The 23982-nt window shown below is 48.3% G+C and overlaps 1 protein-coding gene across 1 annotated transcript in view; it reads right to left on the bottom strand.

Moving 5' to 3' along the window:
• GREB1L (GREB1 like retinoic acid receptor coactivator) overlaps positions 1–23982 on the bottom strand; it is a 142298-nt gene that overhangs the window by 41942 nt on the left and 76374 nt on the right. Inside the window, exons 11-17 of the mRNA XM_038766766.1 lie at positions 20902–21228; positions 20013–20141; positions 19606–19740; positions 16755–16952; positions 10616–10796; positions 7116–7308; positions 1103–1236 (exon numbers count right to left, since the gene is read on the bottom strand). Of these exons, the coding sequence (XP_038622694.1) occupies positions 1103–1236; positions 7116–7308; positions 10616–10796; positions 16755–16952; positions 19606–19740; positions 20013–20141; positions 20902–21228 (1297 nt within the window). The remainder of the gene's footprint in view (positions 1–1102; positions 1237–7115; positions 7309–10615; positions 10797–16754; positions 16953–19605; positions 19741–20012; positions 20142–20901; positions 21229–23982) is intronic.

Below are 23982 nucleotides of genomic sequence, written 5' to 3'. Positions count from 1 at the left end.
ATTCAAAGACATGAATTTGGATTTAAACATTTTCCATTACCTCCCTTGGTTGTTGATAATCTAATATTGCTGGTAAATTGCTGTGGTTCATAATCAATTCTTGTCGTTTAATTGAGTCTGCTTCTGTCACATGGTGAACCCCTTGCAGGACAGAGACCAGATCTGAATTTGATTTATTGACTACAAATCCTTACTGAAAGCACATCTCCTCCAGGAGGCCTTCCCTGACTAAGCCCTCATTTCCTCTTTTCCCACTCCCTTCTGTATCACCCTAACTTGCTTTCTTGATTATTATTGATGGCATTTATTAAGCACTTACTCTGTGCAAAGCACTGTTCTAAGGTCTGGGGAGGATACAAGGTGATCAGGTTGTCCCACGGGGGGCTCACAGTCTTAATCCCCATTTTACAGATGAAGTAACTGAGGTGACTTGCCCAAAGTCACACAGCTGACAATCAGCAGAGCCGAGATTTGAACCCATGACCTCTGACTTCAAAGCCCGGGCTCTTTCCATTGAGCCACGCTTTCTTTATTCACTACCCCCACCCCCAGCCCCACAGCAGTTATGTCCATATCCATAATTTATTTATTTCTATTAATGCCTGTCTCCCCCTCTAGACTGTAAGCTCGCTGTGAGCAGGGAATGTGTCTGTTATATCATTGCGTTGTCCTCTCCCGAGCACTTAGTCCAGTGCTCTGCACACAGTAAGCGCTCAATAAATACGATTGATTGATGATGGCTTGAATCCTGTACCCCAAATCCTCTCCCAGTGTTTGGCACACAACAAGTGCTTATTCTAATTATTGATAACGCATCACCTCCACCCACAATAACAACAACCACAACCATAATGTTAACTTTTCATTCATTCATTCATTCAATCGTATTTACTGAGCATTTACTATGTGCGGAGCACTGGACTAAGCGCTTGGGAAGTACAGATTGGCAACAGATAGAGACGGTCCCTACCCAACAACGGGCTCGCAGTCTAGAAGGGGAAAGACAGACAACAAAACAAAACTTCTCTCCCCGGCATCCCCAGCCAACAAAGCCCAGGCTGGGAGACGAGTGAATCAGGCCTAAAGCCGCCCTAGCATTTACCTCTCCAACAGGGTGTTCACCATCTTCTCGAACGTCTCATCGCACCGCAGGAGTGGGCTGGTGATCCCCCACTGCAGAGACTTGCTATACTCATTTAAACCGAAGTACAGCTTCTCCTCGCTGCCCATCTCCTCCTGCCCCAAACAGAACAGAAACACAGTCACTGTTGGAATCCATTTATCTCAGTTTCAGGAGACAGAGTAACACCTTCTTATGTTTGATTGTGGCATCCTGCTAGCCCTCTGCACAAGGGTTTCCCCCCTATGTTGTGCAGAGCGATATTTGTCCTTTCTCTGTCTCTGTCTCTCTCCCTGGAATGAACTACTAGAATGGTTTGGGAAGCTCTGACGGGACCATCCGGGCTGATAACATAATTAAAAAGTCTGGGAGAGCAGGTGACAGAATAGGTCTGTGCACACTACTAACGCCCTGCTGAATATTGCCCTTTCCTTCTCCCTCTCTAGATTGTAAGCTCACTGTGGGCAGGGAATGTGTCTGTTTATTGTTGTACTGCACTCTCCCAAGGGCTTAGTGTAGGGCTCTGCACACAGTAAGTGCTCAATAAATACAACGGACTGACTTTTCATTATTATTGCCCTCTGAGCTCAAACATGGCACCTCTCGCGGGGAGATTTTGTTCAAGTGAGCAAGTCGACTGATAAACCAGACGCTCACTGCTGACAGTCCCTTCCTTTTCCTCTTTTTGGGTTAGTACTCGTGGGTGGCATTAGAGTTAAAAATGGTTGTCTTTTCTACTAACAGAAATACCCATTCATCCCCCTGCTCTCAAGTCAATGACCTTAGATTCTCATCCTTTCCAGTTTCTTTCCTTCTTTCCAGTTTTCTCTTAGTGTTCTTTCTGCTGCTCTCCTTGTCACTCCTTTGGCTGCCTCTTGCCTGTGTGTGTGTGTGTTTGTGTGTGGGTATGTGCGTGTGTGTACACATGTGTCTTTGTGTCTCTAAATGTGTGTCCCTCTGTGCCTAAACCCCACTTGACGTCTGAATGTGCGTGTTTGTGTGTGTGTATCCTGGTATGAGAGTGTTTTCAGGCGTGTGTGTGTGATTGTGCGTGTGTTTGTTGTTACTGTGGGTAATGACCCGGGGGAGCAGAAAGAAACTGGTGCTATAGGCTGCTGGGGTGATAGAATGTAAGGCGGAAGGCCAGGCTTGCAAAATGGAACAAGAGCAGGAAGGTCAGCTGCTATGGGAAAGAACTGAAGATGTGGGGGAATACAACCACTTAACTGAAAACGGTTGAGACCGCGTGATTTGGTCCCCATGGTGAGGACAAAGATTAATGAGGCGGGGAGTCAGGACGGGGGCGGGAAACACGCCTGATCACCTTCCAAACTACCTGCCTCTTCACACCCTGTTTCTCTGGGAAGAGGGGAGAAATTTGTAAAAAAAACCTCTCCATGAAAGGGGCACACAGAAATAGTGAAATCATTCAACCTGCATTGAACCTCTTAGCCTGTTACCATTAGGTCTGGAGAGGAGGCTCCTTGAGGAGTGCACTTGAAGTTGGGGATGCAGGAAGAAAAGCCTGTCCTTGCTAAAATGTGCCATAAAGATGTTTGGGTTAACTTGGATGGGAGGGGACGTATCAGGAGCAGGGATCTCAGACCATGAGGAATGGGGATTTTCCCATCACAGCTATGTAGCTAAACTTGTGGGTACATATATATGATTGTGGTGAGTGATGGCAGGGATACAGATAAAATAAGTGCTTAGTACAGTGCTCTGCACACAGTAAGCGCTCAATAAATACGATCGAATGAATAAAATGAGTACATGAGGCTATGAAGTATGGGTAGTTCTGTGGCCCCAAATAGTTGAGAAAGAAGCGAATCATCTCAGAACTGGACATTCACCACATATATTCACTGGACACAAGTCAATAATAATAATAATGGTATCAATAGTAACAGTAGTATTTGTTAAGCACTTATTATGTGCCAGGCAGTGTGCTAAGTGCTGGGGTGGATACAAGCAAATGATGATGATGTATTTGTTAAGCGCTTACTATGTGCAAAGCACTGTTCTAAGCACTGGGGGGATACAAGGCAATCAGGTTGTCCCACATGGGGCTCACAGTCTTAATCCCCCTTTTACAGATGAGGTAACTGAGGCCCAGAGAAGTTAAGTGACTTGCCCAAAGTCACACAGCTGACAAGTGGCAGGGCCGGGATTTGAATCCGTGACCTCTGGCTCCAAAGCCCGGGCTCTTTTCACTGAGCCACGCTGCTTCTCTAATCTGATTGGACACAGTCCCTGACCCACAGTCTCAATCCCCAATTTACATATGAGGTAACTGAGGCCCAGAGAAGTGAATTGACTTGCCCAAGGTCACACAGCAGGCAAGTGGCGGAGCCAGGATTAGAAGCCATGACCTTCTGACTCCCAAGCCCATGCTCTCTATCCACTAGGCCTCGCTGCTTCTCCCTATATCCTTGGTGCCCGGAGGAACAACAGCAGCGACAGAAAGTAAGAGAAACCAAAGCCGGATGCAAGTTGCTGCCCCGGATGGTGCCTCAGCCTTCTCGGGGCATTTCGGATGGCTGGGGTGGGCTGGGACTCCGCCTTGTCGGCTGGTCGGCTCTACACTCACTCCCTTGGTGACCTCATTCGCTCCCACGGCTTCAACTATCATCTCTACGCTGATGACACGCAGATCTACATCTCTGCCCCTGCTCTCTCCCCCTCTCTCCAGGCTCGCATCTCCTCCTGCCTTCAGGACATCTCCATCTGGATGTCTGCCCGCCACCTAAAACTCAACATGTCCAAGACTGAACTCCTTGTCTTCCCTCCCGAAACCTGCCCTCTCCCTGACTTTCCCATCTCTGTTGACGGCACTACCATCCTTCCCGTCTCACAAGCCCGCAGCCTTGGTGTCATCCTCGACCCCGCTCTCTCGTTCACCCCTCACATCCAAGCCGTCACCAAAACCTGCCGGTCTCAGCTCCGCAACATTGCCAAGATCCGCCCTTTCCTCTCCATCCAAACCGCTACCCTGCTCATTCAAGCTCTCATCCTATCCCGTCTGGACTACTGCATCAGCCTTCTCTCTGATCTCCCATCCTCGTGTCTCTCCCCACTTCAATCCGTACTTCATGCTGCTGCCCGGATTGTCTTTGTCCAGAAACGCTCTGGGCATGTTACTCCCCTCCTCAAAAATCTCCGGTGGCTACCAATCAATCTGCGCATCAGGCAGAAACTCCTCACCCTGGGCTTCAAGGCTGTCCATCCCCTCGCCCCCTCCTACCTCAACTCACCTCCCTTCTGTCCTTCTCCAGCCCAGCCCGCACCCTCTGCTCCTCTGCCCCTAATCTCCTCACCGTTAGGCCTCGTTCTCGCCTGTCCCGGTGTCGACCCCCCGGCCCACGTCATCCCCCTGGCCTGGAATGCCCTCCCTCTTCCCATCCGCCAAGCTAGCTCTCTTCCTCCCTTCAAGGCCCTACTGAGAGCTCACCTCCTCCAGGAGGCCTTCCCAGACTGAGCCCCTTCCTTCATCTCCCCGTCGTCCCCCTCTCCTTCCCCCCGTCTTACCTCCTTCCCTTCCCCACAGCACCTGTATATATGTATATATGTTTGTACATATTTATTACTCTATTTATTTTACTTGTACATATCTATTCTATTTATTTTATTTTGTTAATATGTTTGGTTTGGTTCTCTGTCTCCCCCTTCTAGACTGTGAGCCCACTGTTGGGTAGGGACTGTCTCTATATGTTGCCAACTTGTACATCCCAAGCGCTTAGTACAGTGCTCTGCACACAGTAAGCGCTCAATAAATAGGATTGATTGATTGATTGATATCAGCAGCCGTGGTTTCTCTTGCCTTTTCTTGCCACTTCTGCTGTGTTGCCACTCTGCTTGTGGCCACTGCTGGCTGTGTGGTGTGTTTGTGTGTCTGTGAGGGGTGAGTTGAGGGTGTGGATGAGTTTCTGATGGCAGGGTTGGCCTTGTGGGTGGAAGAGAGGCCGAGAGTGATTGGTCGCCCCTTCTTCTTCTTCCTCGACCATGGGAATTTAGGTCAGTGGATAACAGTAAAGCAGGCTCAGGGGAGGGTCTTCTCTCAGGGCCATTTATTTTCACCTCAGCTTCGCTGGAGGCAGGACTTTAGACTGTAGACGGTAAGCTCATCGTGGACAGGGGCTGTAAGCTCATGCGTCTGTTGTATTGAAATACTGTACTCTACCGAACGTTTAGCACAATGGTCTGCGCACAGTAAGCGCTCACTCTAATCCCGACTCTGCCACTTGTCAGCTGTGTGACTTTGGGCAAGTCACTTAACTTCTCTGCGCCTCAGTTACCTCATCTGTAAAATGGGGATTAAGATTGTGAGCCCCACGTGGGACAACCTGATCACCTTGTATCCCCCCAGCGCTTAGAACAGTGCTTTGCACATAGTAAGCGCTTAACAAACACCATCATTATTATTATTATATTATTACTAAACACGATTGACTGACTGACTGGCAGAAGTGAGTGTTTTGTGGGGCACAGAAGGCTTTATATATTTGATGCTATTAATAATAATAATAATAATAATAATAACGGTATTTATTAAGTGCTTACTATGTGCAAAGCACTGTTCTAAGCGCTGGGGAGGTTACAAGGTGATCAGGTTGTCCCACAGGGGGCTCACAGTCTTAATCCCCATTTTACAGATGAGGGAACTGAGGCTCACAGAAGTTAAGGGACTTGTCCAAAGTCACACAGCTGACAAGTGGTGGAGCTGGGATTTGAACCCATGACCTCTGACTCCAGAGCACGTGCTCTTTCCACTGAGCCACGCTGCTTCTCTATTGATGCCTGTCTACTTGTTTTGTTTTGTTGTCTGTCTCCCCCTTCTAGACTGTGTAGGGATTGACTCTATCTGTTGCCGAACTGTACTTTCCAAGAGCTTAGTACAGTGCTCTGCACACAGTAAGTGCTCAATAAATACGATTGAATGAATGAATGAATGAATATAACCCAACCCACTCAGCCAATCCTCCTGCCTGGGGCTAGCTGTGAACTAATCAGCGTGCTGCAGAGTGCTCAGTGCTTCAGTGAGTGCAATACCGTCTCTATCTGTTGCCAACTTGTACTTCCTAAGTGCTTAGTACAGTGCTCTGCACACAGTAAGTGCTCAACAAATACGATTGATTGATTGACTGATCGACTGATTGACTGTTTGAGAGCTGTAGAGTAGTAGATATCTCCTCCTAGCTATGATTGTCACCATCCCAGTGGCAGTAATGCCAAAGGGTCACCAATATGTACATACCTGTAACATTTATTTACATTAATGTCTGTCTTCCCCTGTAGACTGTAAGCTCATTGTGGGCAGGGAATATATCTGTTAATTGTTATATTGTACTCTCCCAACCTTCTTCTATGAATCAACGCCTAATCGTGGCAGGAGAATCTGCGTACGCTAATGAAGCTTGGAGGTAAGATATTGAGAGATATTCTCTCATCAGGGCTACCCATAACGGAAAGGTCTAAACCAAAGCATCAGACAAAGTTGATTCACCTGTACTGGGGAGCGGCGACGTGGGAAATCAATCAATCAATCAATCAATCAATCGTATTTATTGAGTACTTACTGTGTGCAGAGCACTGTACTAAGCGCTTGGGAAGTACAAGTTGGCAACATATAGAGATGGCCACTACCCAACAGTCTAGAAGGAGTCAAAGGCGGACGATCAAGACAACAGCAGAGAACTAAGTTTTTACCACATGGAAGAAGGCAATGGCAAACCACTTCTGAATTTTTTTTTTTACCAAGAAAACTCTATGGATATACATACCAGAATGACTACAGATATGGCAGAAGATATGTTCTGGATAACAAACATCCGTAGAGTCGCTACGGATTGGAAATGACCCGACAGCATTTGATGATGACGATGACTCTCCCAAGCACTTAGTACATTGTTTTGCGCACATAAAGCACTCAATAAATACAACTGAATGAATAAATGAAGGAACCGAAGGAGTCCCGGCCGGCTGAAGAGAAACTCACCATGCTGTCAAATTGGATCCAGTGCACCTCATTGGTGGAGCTGATTCTGGACTGTTGGGTTTGCAGGGCATACGGGAAGGAGCTGACTTGAAGCACCAGGAGGTTAAATGCTTCCAGGACTTCTCTGCAATTAATGACCCGATCAGCCAGCCCGTGGCTCGGGTCTCCGTGCGACAGCGAGCCGGAGATGACCCTGCGGAAAGAGGGGAAGGGCGGTCAATCCTCCCGGAGCTCTGGCCATCTAAACCTAGGGACGCGCTCTCAAGTAGGACCTGGTTCTACAAAGTACAAACGGAGACTAAAAATAATAATAATAATGGCATTTATTAAGTGCTTACTATGTGCAAAGCACTGTCCTAAGCACTGGGGAGGTTAAAAGGTGATCAGGTTGTCCCACGGGGGGCTCACAGTCTTAATCCCCATTTTACAGATGAGGGAACTGAGGCCCAGAGAAGTTGTGACTTGCCCAAAGTCACACAGCTGACAATGGCAGAGCTGGGATTTGAACCCATGACCTCTGATTCCAAAGCCCGGGCTCTTTTCCACTGAGTCACGCTGCTTCTGAGAAGAAGCCAGATTTGACTTGAAGGGACAAGCCATGTCAGGTTGGGCTCCTGCAGCCAATTCTCATTTTGCATATATGTGTATATATGTATACATATATGTATATATGTTTGTACATATTTATTACTCTATTTATTTAATTATTTTACTTGTACATATCTATTCTATTTATTTTATTTTGTTAGTATGTTTGGTTTTGTTCTCTGTCTTCCCCTTTTAGACTGTGAGCCCACTGTTGGGTAGGGACTGTCTCTATATGTTGCCAATTTGTACTTCCCAAGCGCTTAGTACAGTGCTCTGCACATAGTAAGCGCTCAATAAATACGATTGATGATGATGATGATGATTTTGCAGCGTTTCCTTAGCTGAGTCCATGCAGGCAAACCTTGCTCAGATTAGGAGCCCCATGTGGGGCAGGGAGCACCCAGGCATTGGAAGTGGTTTTGATTCTGTGGTTTCGATTCTGAATCTGGCCGGGAACAAGAACCCTGCATAGCTGCTGCTTCTGCTGTTCTAGCCGGGCTCTTGACTCTTCGCTTCCATAAGACAATCCCAGCTCCTCCTCCTGTGCTTTAGGGGTTCAACAATAATGTGATATTTGTTAAACGCTTACTACATGCTGGACACTGTGCTAAGCGCCGGGGTAGATGCAATACCAACCGGCCCGTTGCAATCCTTGTCCCGCGTGGGACTCGCAGTCTAAAAGGAAGGAAGGGCAGGTTTTGAATCCCCATTTAACGGTTGAGGAATCTGAGGCTCAGAGGAGTGAAGTGACTTGCCCAAGATCACACAGCAGGCAATTAGAAGACCCAGAATTAGAATCCAGGTCTCCTGAGTTCCAGAACACAGGACTGGAGGTTCCTACCCAGCCTGGGCTCTGAACGGCTTTCTCAGGAGTGGCCACGGACGCCATGGACGGCTTTCTCAGGAGTTGATAGAGCGTGGGCCTGGAGGTCAGAAGGACCTGGGTTTTAGTCTCGACCACTCGCTTGCTGTATGATCTTGGGCAAGTCGCTTCCTTTCTCTGGTCTTCAGTTCCCTCATCTGTAAAATGGGGATTAAGACTGTGAGCCGCATGTGGGACATGGACCGTGTCCATCCTGATTCCCGTGCATCTACCCCGGCACTTAGAACAGCACCTGGCACATAGTAAGGGCTTAACAAATCCCATTTTTAAAAAATCAATAAGTGTCTCCTGCTACCCCAAGAGTTCCCTATCTTTTCCGTGGCTGCCCTCCACAATGGAACCCTCTTGGGTAGAGGGTTAATATCCAGATGATTCCACCACCCAAACTGGCTGTAGTAAATGAGCCAACAAATTTCACTGATAAATCTACCAACAAATTAGGTGGGAGTTGCTTAATATATTTACAAATGCATTTAATGCATTTATTAACATATAAATGAATTCACTCGATTTTACTGATGGATATGTTATTGCAACTATTGGCATTTATGATCAAATGTATTAATACATAGACCAGAGAACTGATAAATATGTTTATTAACATATTTTCTAATGAATTGATTACTGAAAGTCTCTGGAGAAACATAAGCCCTGGAAAGCTGCTAAAGTATCAGTAGAAGGGATGTATCTGTCACTTGTCCCAAGAAGATGGACTGGGGTTACTGACCCGTCCTGGACAATGGCCTCTGGCCGAGAGACCCAGAGAGGGAAGGAAGGGGAGAACACAGAGAGTTTGGGAGACCAGAGACAGAGACTGAGAGAAAGGAATAATAATAACAATGATGGTATTTGTTAAGCGCTTACTATTTGCCAGGCACTATACTAAGCGCTGGGGAGAATCCAAGCAAATCAAGTTCGACACAAGGTTCCTGGAGGAAGGAGTGTGTCCTAGTGGAAAGTACTTGGGACTTGAAGTCAGGAGACGATGATTCTAATCCCATCTCTGCCACTGGCCTGTCGGGTGAGCTTGGGCAGTTCACTTAACCCCCCTGTGTCTCAGTTTCCTCATTTGTATCAGGATGAACTACTCACTTCTCCCTACATCTTAGGTTGTGAGCCCCAGGTGGGACAGGGACTGTATCTAAACTGATAATCTATCGCAGGACATAGCATAGCATGCGTAATAAATGCCATGGGTCTTCATTGACGGAATGGTAGATTTGCCCTAAGAAGATTTGAGCCCTAAATAATAATAATAATGACAATAATAACAATAGTGGCACTTGTTAAACACTAACCATGTGCCAGGCACTGGACTCAGGGCCGAGGTAGTTACAAGGTAATTAGGTTGGACCCAGTCCCTGATCCACATGGAGGCTCATAATCCAAATGAAATTTTTCCTGGAAAATTCTCTCTAGAAATTCCAGTCGACCCAGGTTCCCTAGCCAGGGAGTGGAAAGAGAGATGGCAGACAAAGAAGGCAAAAGCACAGAGGGCTTCTGGGTCTTAGCTGCATCTCCTTTCTCCCCTGAAACACCCCATCCCACCCTCACCAGAAGAACAAACCCTTCTCTTTCTCTCTCGCTGCTGACAGGAGGATCAGGGTGAGAGTTCTACCCCCTTTTCCCACCTTTTCACCCTGGGCCTGCAACAAGATGAAGCAGTGTGGAGAAGCAGCATGGCCTAGTGGAAAGAACACGGGCTCAGAAGACATGGTTTCTAATCCTGTCTCTGCCACTTGCCTGCTGTGTGATCTTGGGCAAGTCACTTAACTTCTCTGCGCTTCAGTTACCTCATCTGCAAAATGAGGAGTAAGACCGTGAGCCCTATATGGGAAGCTATCTTGTATCTAACCTGGCGCTTAGTACAGTGCTTGGCATATAATACGAGTTCAACAAATACCACAATTATTAATTATTAATGAGACCACACTGCAATGTCAGAAGCAGTAAGTGTTAGGGTCCCTGGACTCTGAAATCTTTAGGCATAAAGAAGAGACACTTTTCTTGCTCCCTCTGAAGTAATCACCTGGTCAGCTCCACATGAGAGTTGTCATGAACGAGAACAAACAGGGTGTACGGATTCTGCTTCACCCTCCTCATAAACACTTCAAACTTGGTCTGGATGTCATTGTCTAGACGGACGACATATTTCTCTGCTCGCTGATAAGCCGTCCCAATTTCCTCCAGACCCAAGTCTACGAGGACACCTGCAAAACAAAAGGAGAGAGGCTTCCCTATTATTTTCACGGGCCAGAGTAGAGCAGGCAGAGATCCCCATTCAAGATTAGATGGTCCTATGATGTGCCGGGAGAAACCCACCGAGGGGCTGCTTTGGTCTCTCTGCCTCTCAAAAATCTGAAAATGCTGCATACTTGGCCCAGGATTGTGGTATTTTTTAAGCACTTACTATGTACTGGAGACCGTACTAAGCATGGGGGTGGACATCTGCAAATTGGGTTTGATACAGTTCCTGTCCCATGTGGGACTCACAGTCTCAATCTCTATTTTACAGATGGGGTAACTGAGGCACAGAGAAGTGGGCACTCTCCATATAGCAGAGAAGTGGCAGAGTCAGGATTGGAACTCATGACCTTCTTACTCCCAGGCACAGGCTCCATCCACTATGTCGTGCTGCTTCGCTGTACAGCACCACATAGGGTCTCTAGTCTGTGTCCCCCAGCATTAATGTAAAATATTTCATCCTGGACCAGAGCATCAGGAGCCCCAGTGACTTCTGGCTTGAATGAGAAACTTGGTGACTATTTCCTGCTGGCCTCTTCCACATTTTATTTATTTATAATGGCATTTATTAAGTGCTTACTGTGTGCAAAGCACTGTTCTAAGCGCTGGGAAGGTTACAAGGTGATCAGGTTGTCCCACGGGGGGCTCACAATCTTAATCACCATTTTACAGATAAGGTAACTGAGGCACAGAGAAGTGAAGTGACTTGCCCAAAGTCACACAGTGACAATTGGCAGAGCCGGGGTTTGGAACCACGGCCTCTGACTCCGAAGCCTGTGCTATTTCCACTGAGCCACGCTGCTTCTCTAACGCTTCCACATCCCTCGATGACCCTTGGGTTGACCTTTAACAGTACAGATGAGAGAGGTTTCATTTCTCCCTACACCACTAAACAGATCGGAAGGCCAGCGGCCAGAAAAATGAACTGGTCATTTCCAAACCTCATTTATCTCTCCCACAACTGCAGGAAAACGATCTGGCCTGGATTTCTACACAACACCCATAGCCAGATCCCACAGTTGGCATTAATAATAATAATAATAATAATAACTGTGGTATTTGTTAAGTGCCAGGTATTGTACTAAGCACTGGGGTGGATACAAACAAATCAGTTTGGAGACAGTCCCCATCCCACGTGGGGCTCACAGTCTCAATCCCCATTTTACAGATGGGGTAACTGAGGCACAGAGAAGTGAAGTGACTTGCTCAGGGCCACACAGCAGACAAGTGGTGGAGTGTGATTGGAACCCAGGACCTTCTGACTCCCAAGCCCGTGCTCTATCCATTATGCCATGTTGCATCTCATGGCATTAAACCCAGGTTGGAACACCTCGGGCAGATCCAGAGATCCTGGTGGGATGGAAGCCCCAGAGCAGATTTTCACTGGAAGAAGAGAAGGTCCCAGGGCTCGGGTGGGAATCTAGCAGAGGCCACTTATAAATCAGAAGTGATCCCCTTTAAAGGAATCGGAGTTTGGAGAGCAACATCTGGCCCCAGAGGCTCTCTACCTGAACTTCTTGAGCAGAGAGGGCAATCAAGGCAGAAGGAGCAAAGAAGGGAGAAAGTGTTGAACAAGTCCAGTTTAGTCAAACTTTTGGAGAGAGGGAGAGATGGAGGCCAGAGCCAAGCTGAGTCAGATCCTGGCTTGAAGGGAGCCAAGCACTTATGTACAGGTCCGTAACTAATTAATTAATTTATATTAACGTCTGTCTCCCCCTCTAGACTGTAAGCTCGTTGTGGGCAGGGAATGTGTCTACCAACTCTGCCATATTGTCCTCTCTCAAGCCTTTAGTATAGTGCTCTGCCCTCTGCTCAATAAATACGATTGATTGATTGATAGAAATCCATTAGACTTTGTTCAGTTTCCACAGGAAGAGAGGAGGGGACACTGGGGAGCTTGGGAGTGAGAACTCCTCAAATACCTCCACTAGTTAGCCATTCCTTTCCACATCAAGAAGACTCTCCTGAACATGGATTTTAAAGCATTCAATCAGCGCTCTCTCTTCTACTTCTCCTTGCTCTTCTGCTGCATTCCAGATAGCCCACTTTACTCCTCTAACATCAACACTGCGTCCCATTCTTGTCTCTCCCACTACTGACTTCTTGTTTATTCCATCCCTCCTCCCTGCTCCTGCCCCCTTTGGTCGATCAAACGTGCTCAATAAATACGATTGATGATGATGATGATCAAACAAACGATGCAGAGCACCGTACTATGTACTCGGGAGAGTTGTGTGAACACAACAGAGGCGGTGGGCCTGTTCTCTGCTCGCAAATGTTCCCTTCACATCTAGTACGCCACTTGCTCTCCCAATCTTTAAAGTCCTTCTGAACTAGGATCTCCACGAGGAGGTCTTCCCAAGTTAATCTCTCATCTCCTCATCCTGTTTTACCCCCACATTCCCAAATACCAGTTCAGCATTCCCGTGACACTTAAACTCACTCCCCTTCCCACCCCGCCGCCCCCAGCAGCCCAGTAGCCCTTATGTATTTATCTTTCTATTTTACTGCTTCCTCCTTCCTGGAATTTATTTTAGTATTTGTCTCCCCTGCTAGATTGTAAACGCTGCTTATTGTACTCTCCCAAGTGTTTTGTGCAGTTTTCTGCACCCAGCAGTCACGCAATAAATATAGTGATTGATTGATGGATTAGCCTGAAGACTGGTGAATTTCCCAGGAGAGTCAAACCTTTCCAGAGACTTTGCCCGTGGATAGCGTCAAATTCTTTTATACCCTTTTCCTTTACCTGTCTCACTGCAAAGATTATATCTGTAGGGCTGCCGTATGGTTAGAAGACATACTATGGTTAGAAGACATACTGAGTTTCAGATGGTGAATGATTGAACTCTTTTCTTTAGTAGTCTATTCAGGATATTCTGGATGGACTATCGCCTACAGTTGAAAGTAGGGAGATTCCCCTATGATTTCTACAGTGAGCTCAATCTCTTTTCCTCAAAAATGGTGGTTATAGTGGCATCTTTGGAGTATCGTAGCATGTCCTCAATGTACCGACAAAAAGTGCATGCAGATGTATAGGGAGCAGGTCCTTTCTATGCTATCCGATTTCTACAGGAATGCCAACAGATCCTGGCTTTGACTGAAGTGGTTTATTTCTTCAAAAGTTGAAGCTGAGATCATGTCATCATACTTTGTTCAGATTTCCACATTGAGAAGGGCTTCCTCCTTGATGATGAAGGACATATTCTGGAGTTCTTTAGAGGGCTCTCATCATCTATGGAGGATTTCCTGTTTGCCACAGTAATACATATGGGATCAAAAAGCTTTTTTTTTTTTCAAATGGTGTCTGTTACGCGCTATAGGCCAGGCACTGTATTAGATGCTGGTGTAGATACAAGTTAATCAGATTGAACATAGTCCCTGTCCCACACAGGGCTCAGAGTCTATTTATTGCTATATTGCGCTCTCCAAGCACTTAGTACAGTGCTCTGCACTCAGTAAGTGCTCAATAAATATGATTGAATTAATTAATTAATCTCCATTTTACAGATCGGGCAACTGAAGCCCAGGGAAGCTAACTGACTTGGCCAAGTTCACTCAACAGACAAATGGTAAAGTGGAGATTAGAACCCAGGTCCTCTGAGTTCCAGGGCTGTGCTCTTTCCACGAGGCTGAGCACCACCAAACTTTTTAAAGACTTTTCTCCAAGAGCCGTATGAGAAGCAGCCTATCTCTCAATCTCTTCAGCTTTGGCATCCCACCACTTGGTCAGAAATTCCTCTTAGCTGAAGTTGCGTAAACCGGTGTGGGGTTTTGTAGGGTTCGAGTTACGTTCTTCAGCTACTTGGAGATGTTGCTGATGTATTTGTTTCTTGTAGTTTTTCCAGTCAGTTTTGGAGATGTCTCCTCCCTCTTTCCCTCCTTCTCTCTCTTTCTTCCTTCTAGACCATATTCCTGAGAAGCCACGGCTGTACTGTCAGCACGAGCTTGGAGTCTCTCCAGCACTTGGCTCCGGGAGGACTACCATGACTCAGAATTCCTTTCAGTCCCTCTACTGCACTGTCACAGAATCGATGAAATGTCATTATTTAGATCAAGAGGGCATCCAGGACACATTTCGTTTTGGTGATCGCACGCTGATGATGGACAGTGACACCACGTAGATCGTGGCTGTTGAGTTTTCCAAAACCACATGGGCAGAAGGCTCTTCAAGTTAGGGGAATCATGACCAACTCGTACTTTGAAATCCACCATGATGTCCAACTGATAAGGCATTGGCATCTCTGTGGTGAGGCTATCCAAATCTTTGTAGGAGCATTCTTTTTATTCGCACAGCTCGTCACTGTGGGGGCATACACGCTGTTAACGATGGCAAGGAGCTTCTGTTTCGGGGCAGACATGGCATCATCATTCCCTGGGTGCATTTGGAAGACCTAAAGGTGGAGTTGGCATTGACTCTGTGAGCTCTCCACTATCAGGCTCTATCTGGCTAATGCAAGAGCAGTTCTCTCTGGCTGATAAAAGTTCTCACCTTCACCCAGTGTCCTACTGTCCCTTGTCACAAGGGTTACTTTCTTTGCATTATCTCTGGGGTCAGTTTTTACTCACAAGAGTAAAGCTCATCAGCTGAAGTCTACTGGTCAGCCCAGTTTGGTTTGGCTGAGGCAGGAAATTTGGCTGAGAAGTTGCTCGGATATCCAGGAGGCCACTGAATGGTGCCGCTGCTTCTTCAGCAACTGAACAATACATCCTCTAAGATAGCAGCACGAAAAGCAGTGTGGCCTAGTGGATACAGCACTGGCCAGGGAGTGAGAATGACCTGGGTTCTAATCCTGGCTCTGCCGCCTGTCTACTGTGTGACCTTGGGCAAGTCACTTAATTTCTCTGTACCTCCGTTATCTCATCTGTAAAATGGGGATTAAGATGGTAAGCCACACATTCTGTGTCCACCCTGTTTAGCTTGTATCTATCCCAGCGCTTAGTACAGTGCCTGGCATATTGTAAATGCTTAACAAATGCCTTAAAAATGTGCTTAGTTGTTGTTTAGTTTGGGGAAGAGGGCACCCTGACAGCAGGGTGCTTGAATTGTTTTCCAGTAGAGGGAATGAATTGAGCAGAACCACCATGTTCGTTTGGCCATTCCCCTCGAGACCAAGAACAAGTGGTATGAGATGGCTGGTTGGATTATGGGTCAAGTCTGTTGTTCTGGGACAGAATGTCCCCGTGTGCCCTCAGCAGAAGACCCTGCTATGCCCCCATCTGCTTTACATGTTATTATTGAATGAGAAGCTCACATGAGAAGCCAAGGAAGGGTGGAAACACCCCAGCATCACAGCCTGATCTCAGGTTCTAGACACCCCTCCAGGCCCTTGAGCTGCCTGGACAGATGGCAAGGCAAGCAGTTGGCCCCACCTTGGGGTAGGGGTAGAAGAAGTTTCTCCCACCCAACCCTGGGAAAACCAGAAAAATGGCACCTTCTTCCTTCTCCTCTGCCACCACTTAGCCTTGACCATTAAGCCTTGCTGGATCCTTATTCCCTTCCCAAGGCATCACACACAACCTCAGCAACTTTGGTTTAGCCAGCCGACTTTCCCCAAGCTGAAGAGGAAGGGGGGCAAGATGGCAGGGGAGAGAATGGGATGGCCCCTGTTGATCTCTGACCAGAGGGCTGCATCCTGTCAGCAGAGGGCATGGAATAGTGCCGCCATCCTGGCTCCAACTCTGATCCATTTCTGTCTTTAAGGGAAATGGGTCAGCTAGCCCACAAAGTGTCCCCCAACAGTGCCAGGTCTGCTGGGGCCATGGACCCTAAGAAGGCTGATACCAGAAGCTTGCTTGCTTGCAGCCCACAGTGCCAGCCACCCAGAGGATGCCAGACAGGTGGAATCCAAGCGCCCTGGGCCCCGTTGGCCTGACAACCTGCACGGCACTGACCCCAGCGCTGACCACTCAGCCTCCCCTCATACCTGACTGCCGGATCCGCTGGAGCGTCTGCTGGACCAGGACCTCCGAGCGTGGGACGATGATGATGAAGTCAACCTTGCTGAAGTGGCCCAAGTCCAAGCTCTGGCTGCCACTGTCCGCTATGGCACACACCTGGGACAGGAGCTTCCTGGCCACCGTGAGCTGAGGCTGGTAGATCTGGAAGGTGTCACTCTCCAAGCCTGGGATGGAAGGAATTGTCCTTGCCATCACTGGCCTTTTTAAAGTCACGTCTCCTCCAAGAGGCCTGCCCCAGCTAAGCCCTCAATACCCCCTCTCCCTTCTGCATCATCCTTGTACTTGGATTTGTTCCCTTTATTCACCCCATCCTCAGGTCCACAACACTTATGTACCTAGCCATTGTTCTATTTTAAACTGGACACTTCTTGTGAGCTGGGAATATATCTACCATCTCTGGTATATTGTACTCTCCAAGCTCTTAGTACCGTGCTGTGCACTTGGTAAACGCTCAATAAATATGATTGATTGCCATGTTGTACCCGTGGAAAAGCCCAGAATACCCTTCTTGGTGGCAAATTTCACTTCCGGGAGACTCCGGACAGTCAGACTGAGCATCTTTAACCTTCTTTCCCAGTGGTCAATCCAGTTGAATATATCTGGTCAAGAACAGGGCTACTGAGTCTTCACAGGAGGAGCAGACAGAGGCTGGAAAGTCCAGCTCCCTGCCAGCCTCAGGGCTTATAAATAATAATAATAATGGTATTTGTTAAACACTTACTATGTACCAGGCACTGTATTAAGCACCGGGTTGGACACAATTGGCTTGGACACAGTCCCTGTCCCATATGGGGTTCACAGTCTCAATCCCCATTTTACAGCTGAGGTAACTGAGGCACAGAGAAGTAACTGACTTGCCCAAGGTCACACAGCAAACATCTGTCTGGCTCATCTCCATCAGGAATGGAGTCTGGGTGGGGAAGAAGGAACCATTAGGCTGCCCTGGACAGGGCAGTGATCCCTCCACTGAAAGTGGGCATGGACTTGGCCAGAAGCCAGAGGTTGACCCAGATCTGCTCTCCTTTCACTAAGAATGGGGAGTTGCAACACTCTGATGGTGAGGGGTCCACAGGGGTGCTGACCATCCCTGGATTCCCCCAGTCAACTCACGAAGAGCTGACAGCTGGCGAGGGGGCTGGGGGTCACTCTGCTGAGTGCTCTCAGGACTCTGTGGGCACTCTCTGGCTGGGCATGCCATCCCCCCACCCCAGAGCGACCACGGACTGGCAGGTCACTCCCTGGCCACGTTCTCTGCCCAGAGAACCCATCCAAGCACACTGACGGGAGGGTCTGGGTTCTCTGCATGATCAGTCCCAAAGAAGATCCCCAACTCCAGGGTGGATGATAATAATAATATTGATACTTGTTAATATGGTACTTGTTAAGCACTTGGTATGTGCCAAGCACTGTACTAAACCCTTGGGTAGATACAAGCTGATCAGGTTGGACAGAGTCCCTGTCCCACACGGGGCTCACAGTCTTAATCCCCATTTAGCAGATGAGGTAAATGAAGTTCAGAGAAGTGAAGTGATTTGCCCAAGGTCACACAGCAGACAAATGGTAGAGCCAGAATTAGAACCCAGGTCCTTCTAACTCCCAGGCCGATGCTCTATCCACTAAGCCACAATGATTCTGAGCAGCCTGAAGTTAGGACAGGCTGCTCAGAATGGGATCCAGCTGGGTTTTGTCCTGAGTGAGAACTTTCACCGAATTAGGTCCTGGATAACCACTCATTCATTCAATCGTATTTATTGGGCACTTACTGTGTGCAGAGCACTGTACTAAGTACTTGGAAAGTACAATTCAGCAATAAAGACAGACAATCCCTGCCCACAACGGGCTTACCCACCCTGTATCCTGTCTGCCCTCTCCTGTTCAAGATCTTTCTGAAATTCCCAAAGCCACAGTTTTGCCACCAGTTGGGTGACTATACCGCGATGCACATCATTCTCAGGCTCCTCTTTGCAGTTTCATTACTTTCTTAATACTATAGCCTTCAGGGTGTTGGTCCTTGAAGAGGCCACCCAAGCTTGGTGGAGGGAGGCAGGGGAGGCATTTATGTCTCTCCGGACATACAGTGAAATCGGGAAAATCGCCTCCCCCAAGCCCCAGAGCCAGCATCAAACTTTGCCTGCAGGCCAGAGTTAAGTTATGGCCAATGGGCAGTCAGGCTCTCACCCCAAAATGAACCTTTGCCTGATGCCCTCCAGCTACAGGAGGATGTGTCCATGTTCCCAGTATAATAATAATTAGCTTACTAATAATAATTAAGCGCTTACTACCCGTTGGATGGGAGATATTCCTATCCCAAGCCCGAGGACCGGCAGTGGGTACTGCTCCATCTGGTCACCATCTGTTTAATCCCTTGTCACTCTCCCATTAGCGGGACCCCAATTCTCTCCCAAAACAAAAGATATTCCAAAGTTGCTCCCGAGGCTCAGATGTAGCTGAGGGCCCCTGTCCTTCCCTTCATGGTCCCCAAGACCACCAGGTGAGCAGAGATCCAGGTGGACTACTCCTGCCTCAGGAAAGGTGGTCTCCAGTACAGCTCTGAACTATTTCGACAAGCACTGTGTGACTCAGCCTGTCAGCCCAGCAACGACAGAACACCTCTGTGCGTTAGAGTCCCAGGGATCAAAATCCATCCTTTGAAATCATTGAGAAGCAGACTATGGGTTCTCTCCCCGAGACCCCCAGGGACTTCCTGTCTTCCCCAGACATCCGTCCCCAACACAACCATCTTGGGAAAGGCCCCGGTGTTGGGGGAAGGGCTAGGCCCCCCTCCACGCCCCCGCCCTCCTCCGTCATCCACATTACCCCGGCTTCGGATGGGCAGCATGGTGGCAGCCTCCTGGGACGGCACACACTCATTAACGTCACCGTTGAAAGGCGTGACCACGTTGTCTCCTCTTCTCTGCTGCATCTTCTCCAGAAGCTTGTCTAGGTTGTCACCTGTTGCGAAGATGGTGACCGAAGGGGAGAGCGAGCCATGACCCAGCTGGCCCATGCTGTCAACCCACACTGCCAGCCAGGTGAAACCATCCTCTCCCAAGCTGGATTCCTGGTACACAGCTTCTCAGTAAGAAACCGTCCCCCCTGGCTGGGCCCTTTCGGTGAAGCCCCCTGAACCATCAGAGGTCACTGCCCAGCCCGGCTTGCCGGTCGGCATCCGCCCTGAAAAACCCCATTGGAATGGGTCACCTGCTGTTCTCGGGCTTACTTACCTAGCGACGTGTTTTTGAAATGCGATGCCAGGAAACTGACCTTGCCCGTGATGAGCTCGTAGCTAATCTCCTTCAAAAACTCACTTGTGGTGAGCATGCTCTCTGCCAGGGCCCGGGACTGGTACTGACCTGAGAATCAGAGCAAGAGTCACCCAGAATCACTCAGGATCACTCCCTGGGCCCTGCTAGGCTTTGCAAGTTGATAATAATAATAATAATGATGATGATGATGATATTTGTTAAGCGCTTACTGCTAGATTACAAGCTAATCATGTTGGACACAGTCCTGATGGGAGGTGGCAAGGGTTGACAGGAGTTGGCAAGGGTTGATGGGAGTTGGCAAGGGTTGATGGGAGGTGGCAAGGGATGGGAGCAGAGACTGATGTCCTTGCCCATCATCATCATCATCAATTGTATTTATTGAGCGCTTACTGTGTGCAGAGCACTGTACTAAGCACTTGGGAAGTACAAGCTGGCAACATATATTGCCCATCCCCTCACTCCACCCCTACAAACCCTGAGGTAGCTGATGTTTTGGAAAAGACCCCTAGGAGCCAGACTCAATTATTTTTTCAAGTCAGTAAGCGACAGCGTTTCAAAATGGAACCCCTTTCCAGTGAAATCGGGGACCTACGGCCAAACCTTTACCAAACTCAATGGCACCCCTGGCAGCCCTCGGGTTCAGCACTAATTAGGCAGTGAACAAGTTCCCAGGCATGGGGCCAATCTGAGGAAGGGAAGAAGGAAGAGGTGGAGAAAGAGGAGGAGGAGAAAGAGGAGGAGGATGGAGAAACAGAAAAAGGAGAGTGGCAGAGGAGGAAGGAGGGAAGGAGGAGGAGAAAGATTAACTGGGACACCAAAACAGTAAGAGATTGAGAGAGTGACTCACCTAAGACTATTACACAAAATTCATTCCCTCTGATCTTTGATGCGCAAATGGCCACAACGTAGTCTGGCAGTCTTTGCTGGAGTCTCATTTCACTGAGAGACCTCAGTATCTCTGAGATGCCCTCAGCCAGAGAATTCTGAGTAACAATCACGTGCACCAAGTCTTGCGAGACGCTGGCGATGAGCCTCGCAAGCCAGGGGAGCTGCCCCGGTGAGACGGGGACACACTGAGCACTCATCTGCAAGGATCTCTCTCTCAGAGTAAATTCCTGCATCGCTTTCATCATGATCTGCTCAAATTCTTCTCTGAGAGGTATTTGATCAGGACCTAGTTGAAAAAGAATCAAAAATCATAAACAGAAACTGGCAGTCCATCTGGGCTTCTCGAAATCTTCCCAGAGTCATTGCTTCCAGCTTAGCCTGACTCCCTCTCCCTCGCTTCCTCGAGTATCGATCAAGTGGTAGTGGTCTCACTGTGAGTGGGGCCCTTGGGGAGTCTCCATGTTAGAAGGTGGACAGGAGGGTGATCTTTCATCGGTTTTATCCTGGCCAGTGCGGTTTTCAGCCGGCGTGCCCCTTGTCTGGTACTGCTACAGCCCTGGACCCCTTTAGGACCGGGATTTTTATGTCCAACTGCCGAGCCTCTTCCACATCAGCTCCTGCTGCTGAATCCCATGGCTGGGAAGCAATGTTTAAATTCCCAGGAATTTGGAAGCCATTGGACACAACTTATCGGGGCAAGAAGCGGGGAGGCGCAGGGGTCTCCATGGGGGAAACAGTCGGTTTCTGTGGATTTCTGTCAAACGTTCCCTATGGTATCATTACCTTATAATAATGTTGGTATTTGTTAAGCACTTACTGTGTGCCCAGCACTGTTCTAAGCGCTGGGGTAACCAGGTTGTCCCACGTGGGCTCACAGTCTTCCTCCCCATTTTCCAGATGAGGTAACTGAGGCCCAGAGAAGTCAAGTGACTTGCCCAAGGTCACACAGCTGACAAGTGGCAGAGGTGGGATTAGAACCCGGGCTCTTTCCACTAAGCCACACCGCTTCTCTATGTTATCTTATGCTGTGTCCCCTGCGTTACTTGGGGTGTCTGTTACTTCCAGATGGGCAAAGGCAGGCCTGGTACCCACGAGGGGCACCAGGAGCTAACTGAGCAGAGTCTGCCCATGTTCACCCGCCTGAAGCCAGGCCCGTGGGGGCAAAGCCGGATGGTTGAGGGCCTAGGCTGGGTGTGGAGACATCCCTGACCCCTGGGTTTCTGAGGTCTTAGGCATTTTCAGCCCCGGCTGCGGTGTCAGTTGGAGGGTGGGGGCAGACACGGAAGCACATGCTACCGGCCCCAGCATTGCTGTGGTAGCCTTGGGCTGCTATTTCACTCTCTGGGTTGTGCAGAGAGCAACCTCGCAGGGCTAGAGTGGGTGACAGTAGCCCTCAGAGTCCAGCTGGGCCCTGGGAAACTATGCCCATGGTAGAGCGAGAAGGAGAGGGAACAACATGCGAGGACTCCTCACAGAGATAATTCCCAGGTCCAGTGGGAATTAGAGCCAGGAACACCAGCCTGTTGGGTTTAACACCGACTGTGTCTTCCTGGCGAGGGATGACCTGGCCTGGATAACCTCCTTCCCTAGCCCAGGCCTTTTTCATCTGGTCCAAGATGGGGGGGCCCAGCAACAGCCTGAATTCCAGAGGGTCAGTGGATCCTCTCTTTGCAGGGTGAGGGAAGGATGGGTATTTGTCAAGCACTTAATATGCGCCAAGCATTGTACTAATTTCTGGGCTGGATTCAAGGTAGTCAGATCAGACAGCTTGTGTCCCTCACAGGGATCATATCTAATAATAATAATAATAATTATGTTATTTGTTAAGCACTTATTATGTGCCGAGCACTGTTCTGGGGTGGATACAAGGTAATGAGGTTGTCCAACGTGGGCCTCACAGTTTTCATCCCCATTTTACGGAAGAGGTAACTGAGGCACAGAGAAATGAAGTGGCTTGCCCGAAGTCACACAGCTGACAGGTGGCAGAGCTGGGATTAGAACTCACGACCTCTGACTCCCAAGCCCAGGCTCTTTCCGCTGAGCCACGCTGCTTCTCAAGGAAGAGGGAGACTATCAGTGACATTAGTTGAGCATTTACTGAATGTAAAACACTATGCTAAGCTCTTGGGACAGTAAAATGCAACAGAGTTGGTAGGCACACAGGGATTTAATCCCCATTTTTCAAGTCACAGAGCAGGCAGAGACAGGATTATTATTAATAATAAAAATGATAGTAATGGTGATAATAATAATAACTGTGGAATTTGTTAAAAATTTACTAGGTGTCCAGCCCTGTCCCAAGTTCTGGGTAGATACTAGATAATCAAGCATACACAGTGCCTGTTCCACCTGGTCTCACTAAGGGGCCCATTGTTGGGTAGGGAGCGTCTCTACATGTTGCCAACTTGTACTTCCCAAGCGCTTAGTACAGTGCTCTGCACACAGTAAGCGTTCAATAAATACAATTGAATGAAAGAATAAGGGGGAGAGAGAACATTCATTCATTCATTCAATCGTATTTATTGAGTGCTTATTGTGTGCAGAGCACTGTACTAAGCGCTTGGGAAGTACAAGTTGGCAACAAAACAGGTATTTAATACCCAATTTACAAATGAGGAAATTGTTAAGTGGCTTTTCCAAGCTCACGCACTAGGGAAGCGACAGAGCCAGGGTTAGAGCCCAGGTCCCCTGATTCTTAGGCTCGTGTTCTTTCTGGAAGGCCATTTTGCACAAATTGTGGTGACGAGAAAGGGGAGTGTTCAGAAAGAGGGCCACAGGGTGAGGAGGTGGGAGAGAGGAAAGGCTTGGGATAATAATGATAATAATAATGATGGCATTTGTTAAGCTCCTACTATGTGCAAAGTACTGTTCTAAGCGCTGGGGGGGATACAAGGTGATCAGCTTGTCCCACGGGGGGCTCACAATTTTAATCCCCATTTTACAGATGAGGTAACTGAGGCCTCATCTGGGTTAGGGGAGACAATCACTCCGAGCGTTGGCGGGGAGAAAGACGGATTACGTCAGGAGCCCTTGGGAAGCC

The sequence above is a fragment of the Tachyglossus aculeatus genome, chromosome 25 (assembly GCF_015852505.1).
Source record: "Tachyglossus aculeatus isolate mTacAcu1 chromosome 25, mTacAcu1.pri, whole genome shotgun sequence".
Lineage (NCBI taxonomy): Eukaryota > Metazoa > Chordata > Mammalia > Monotremata > Tachyglossidae > Tachyglossus > Tachyglossus aculeatus.
This window is presented reverse-complemented; position numbering and strand designations above follow the sequence as displayed.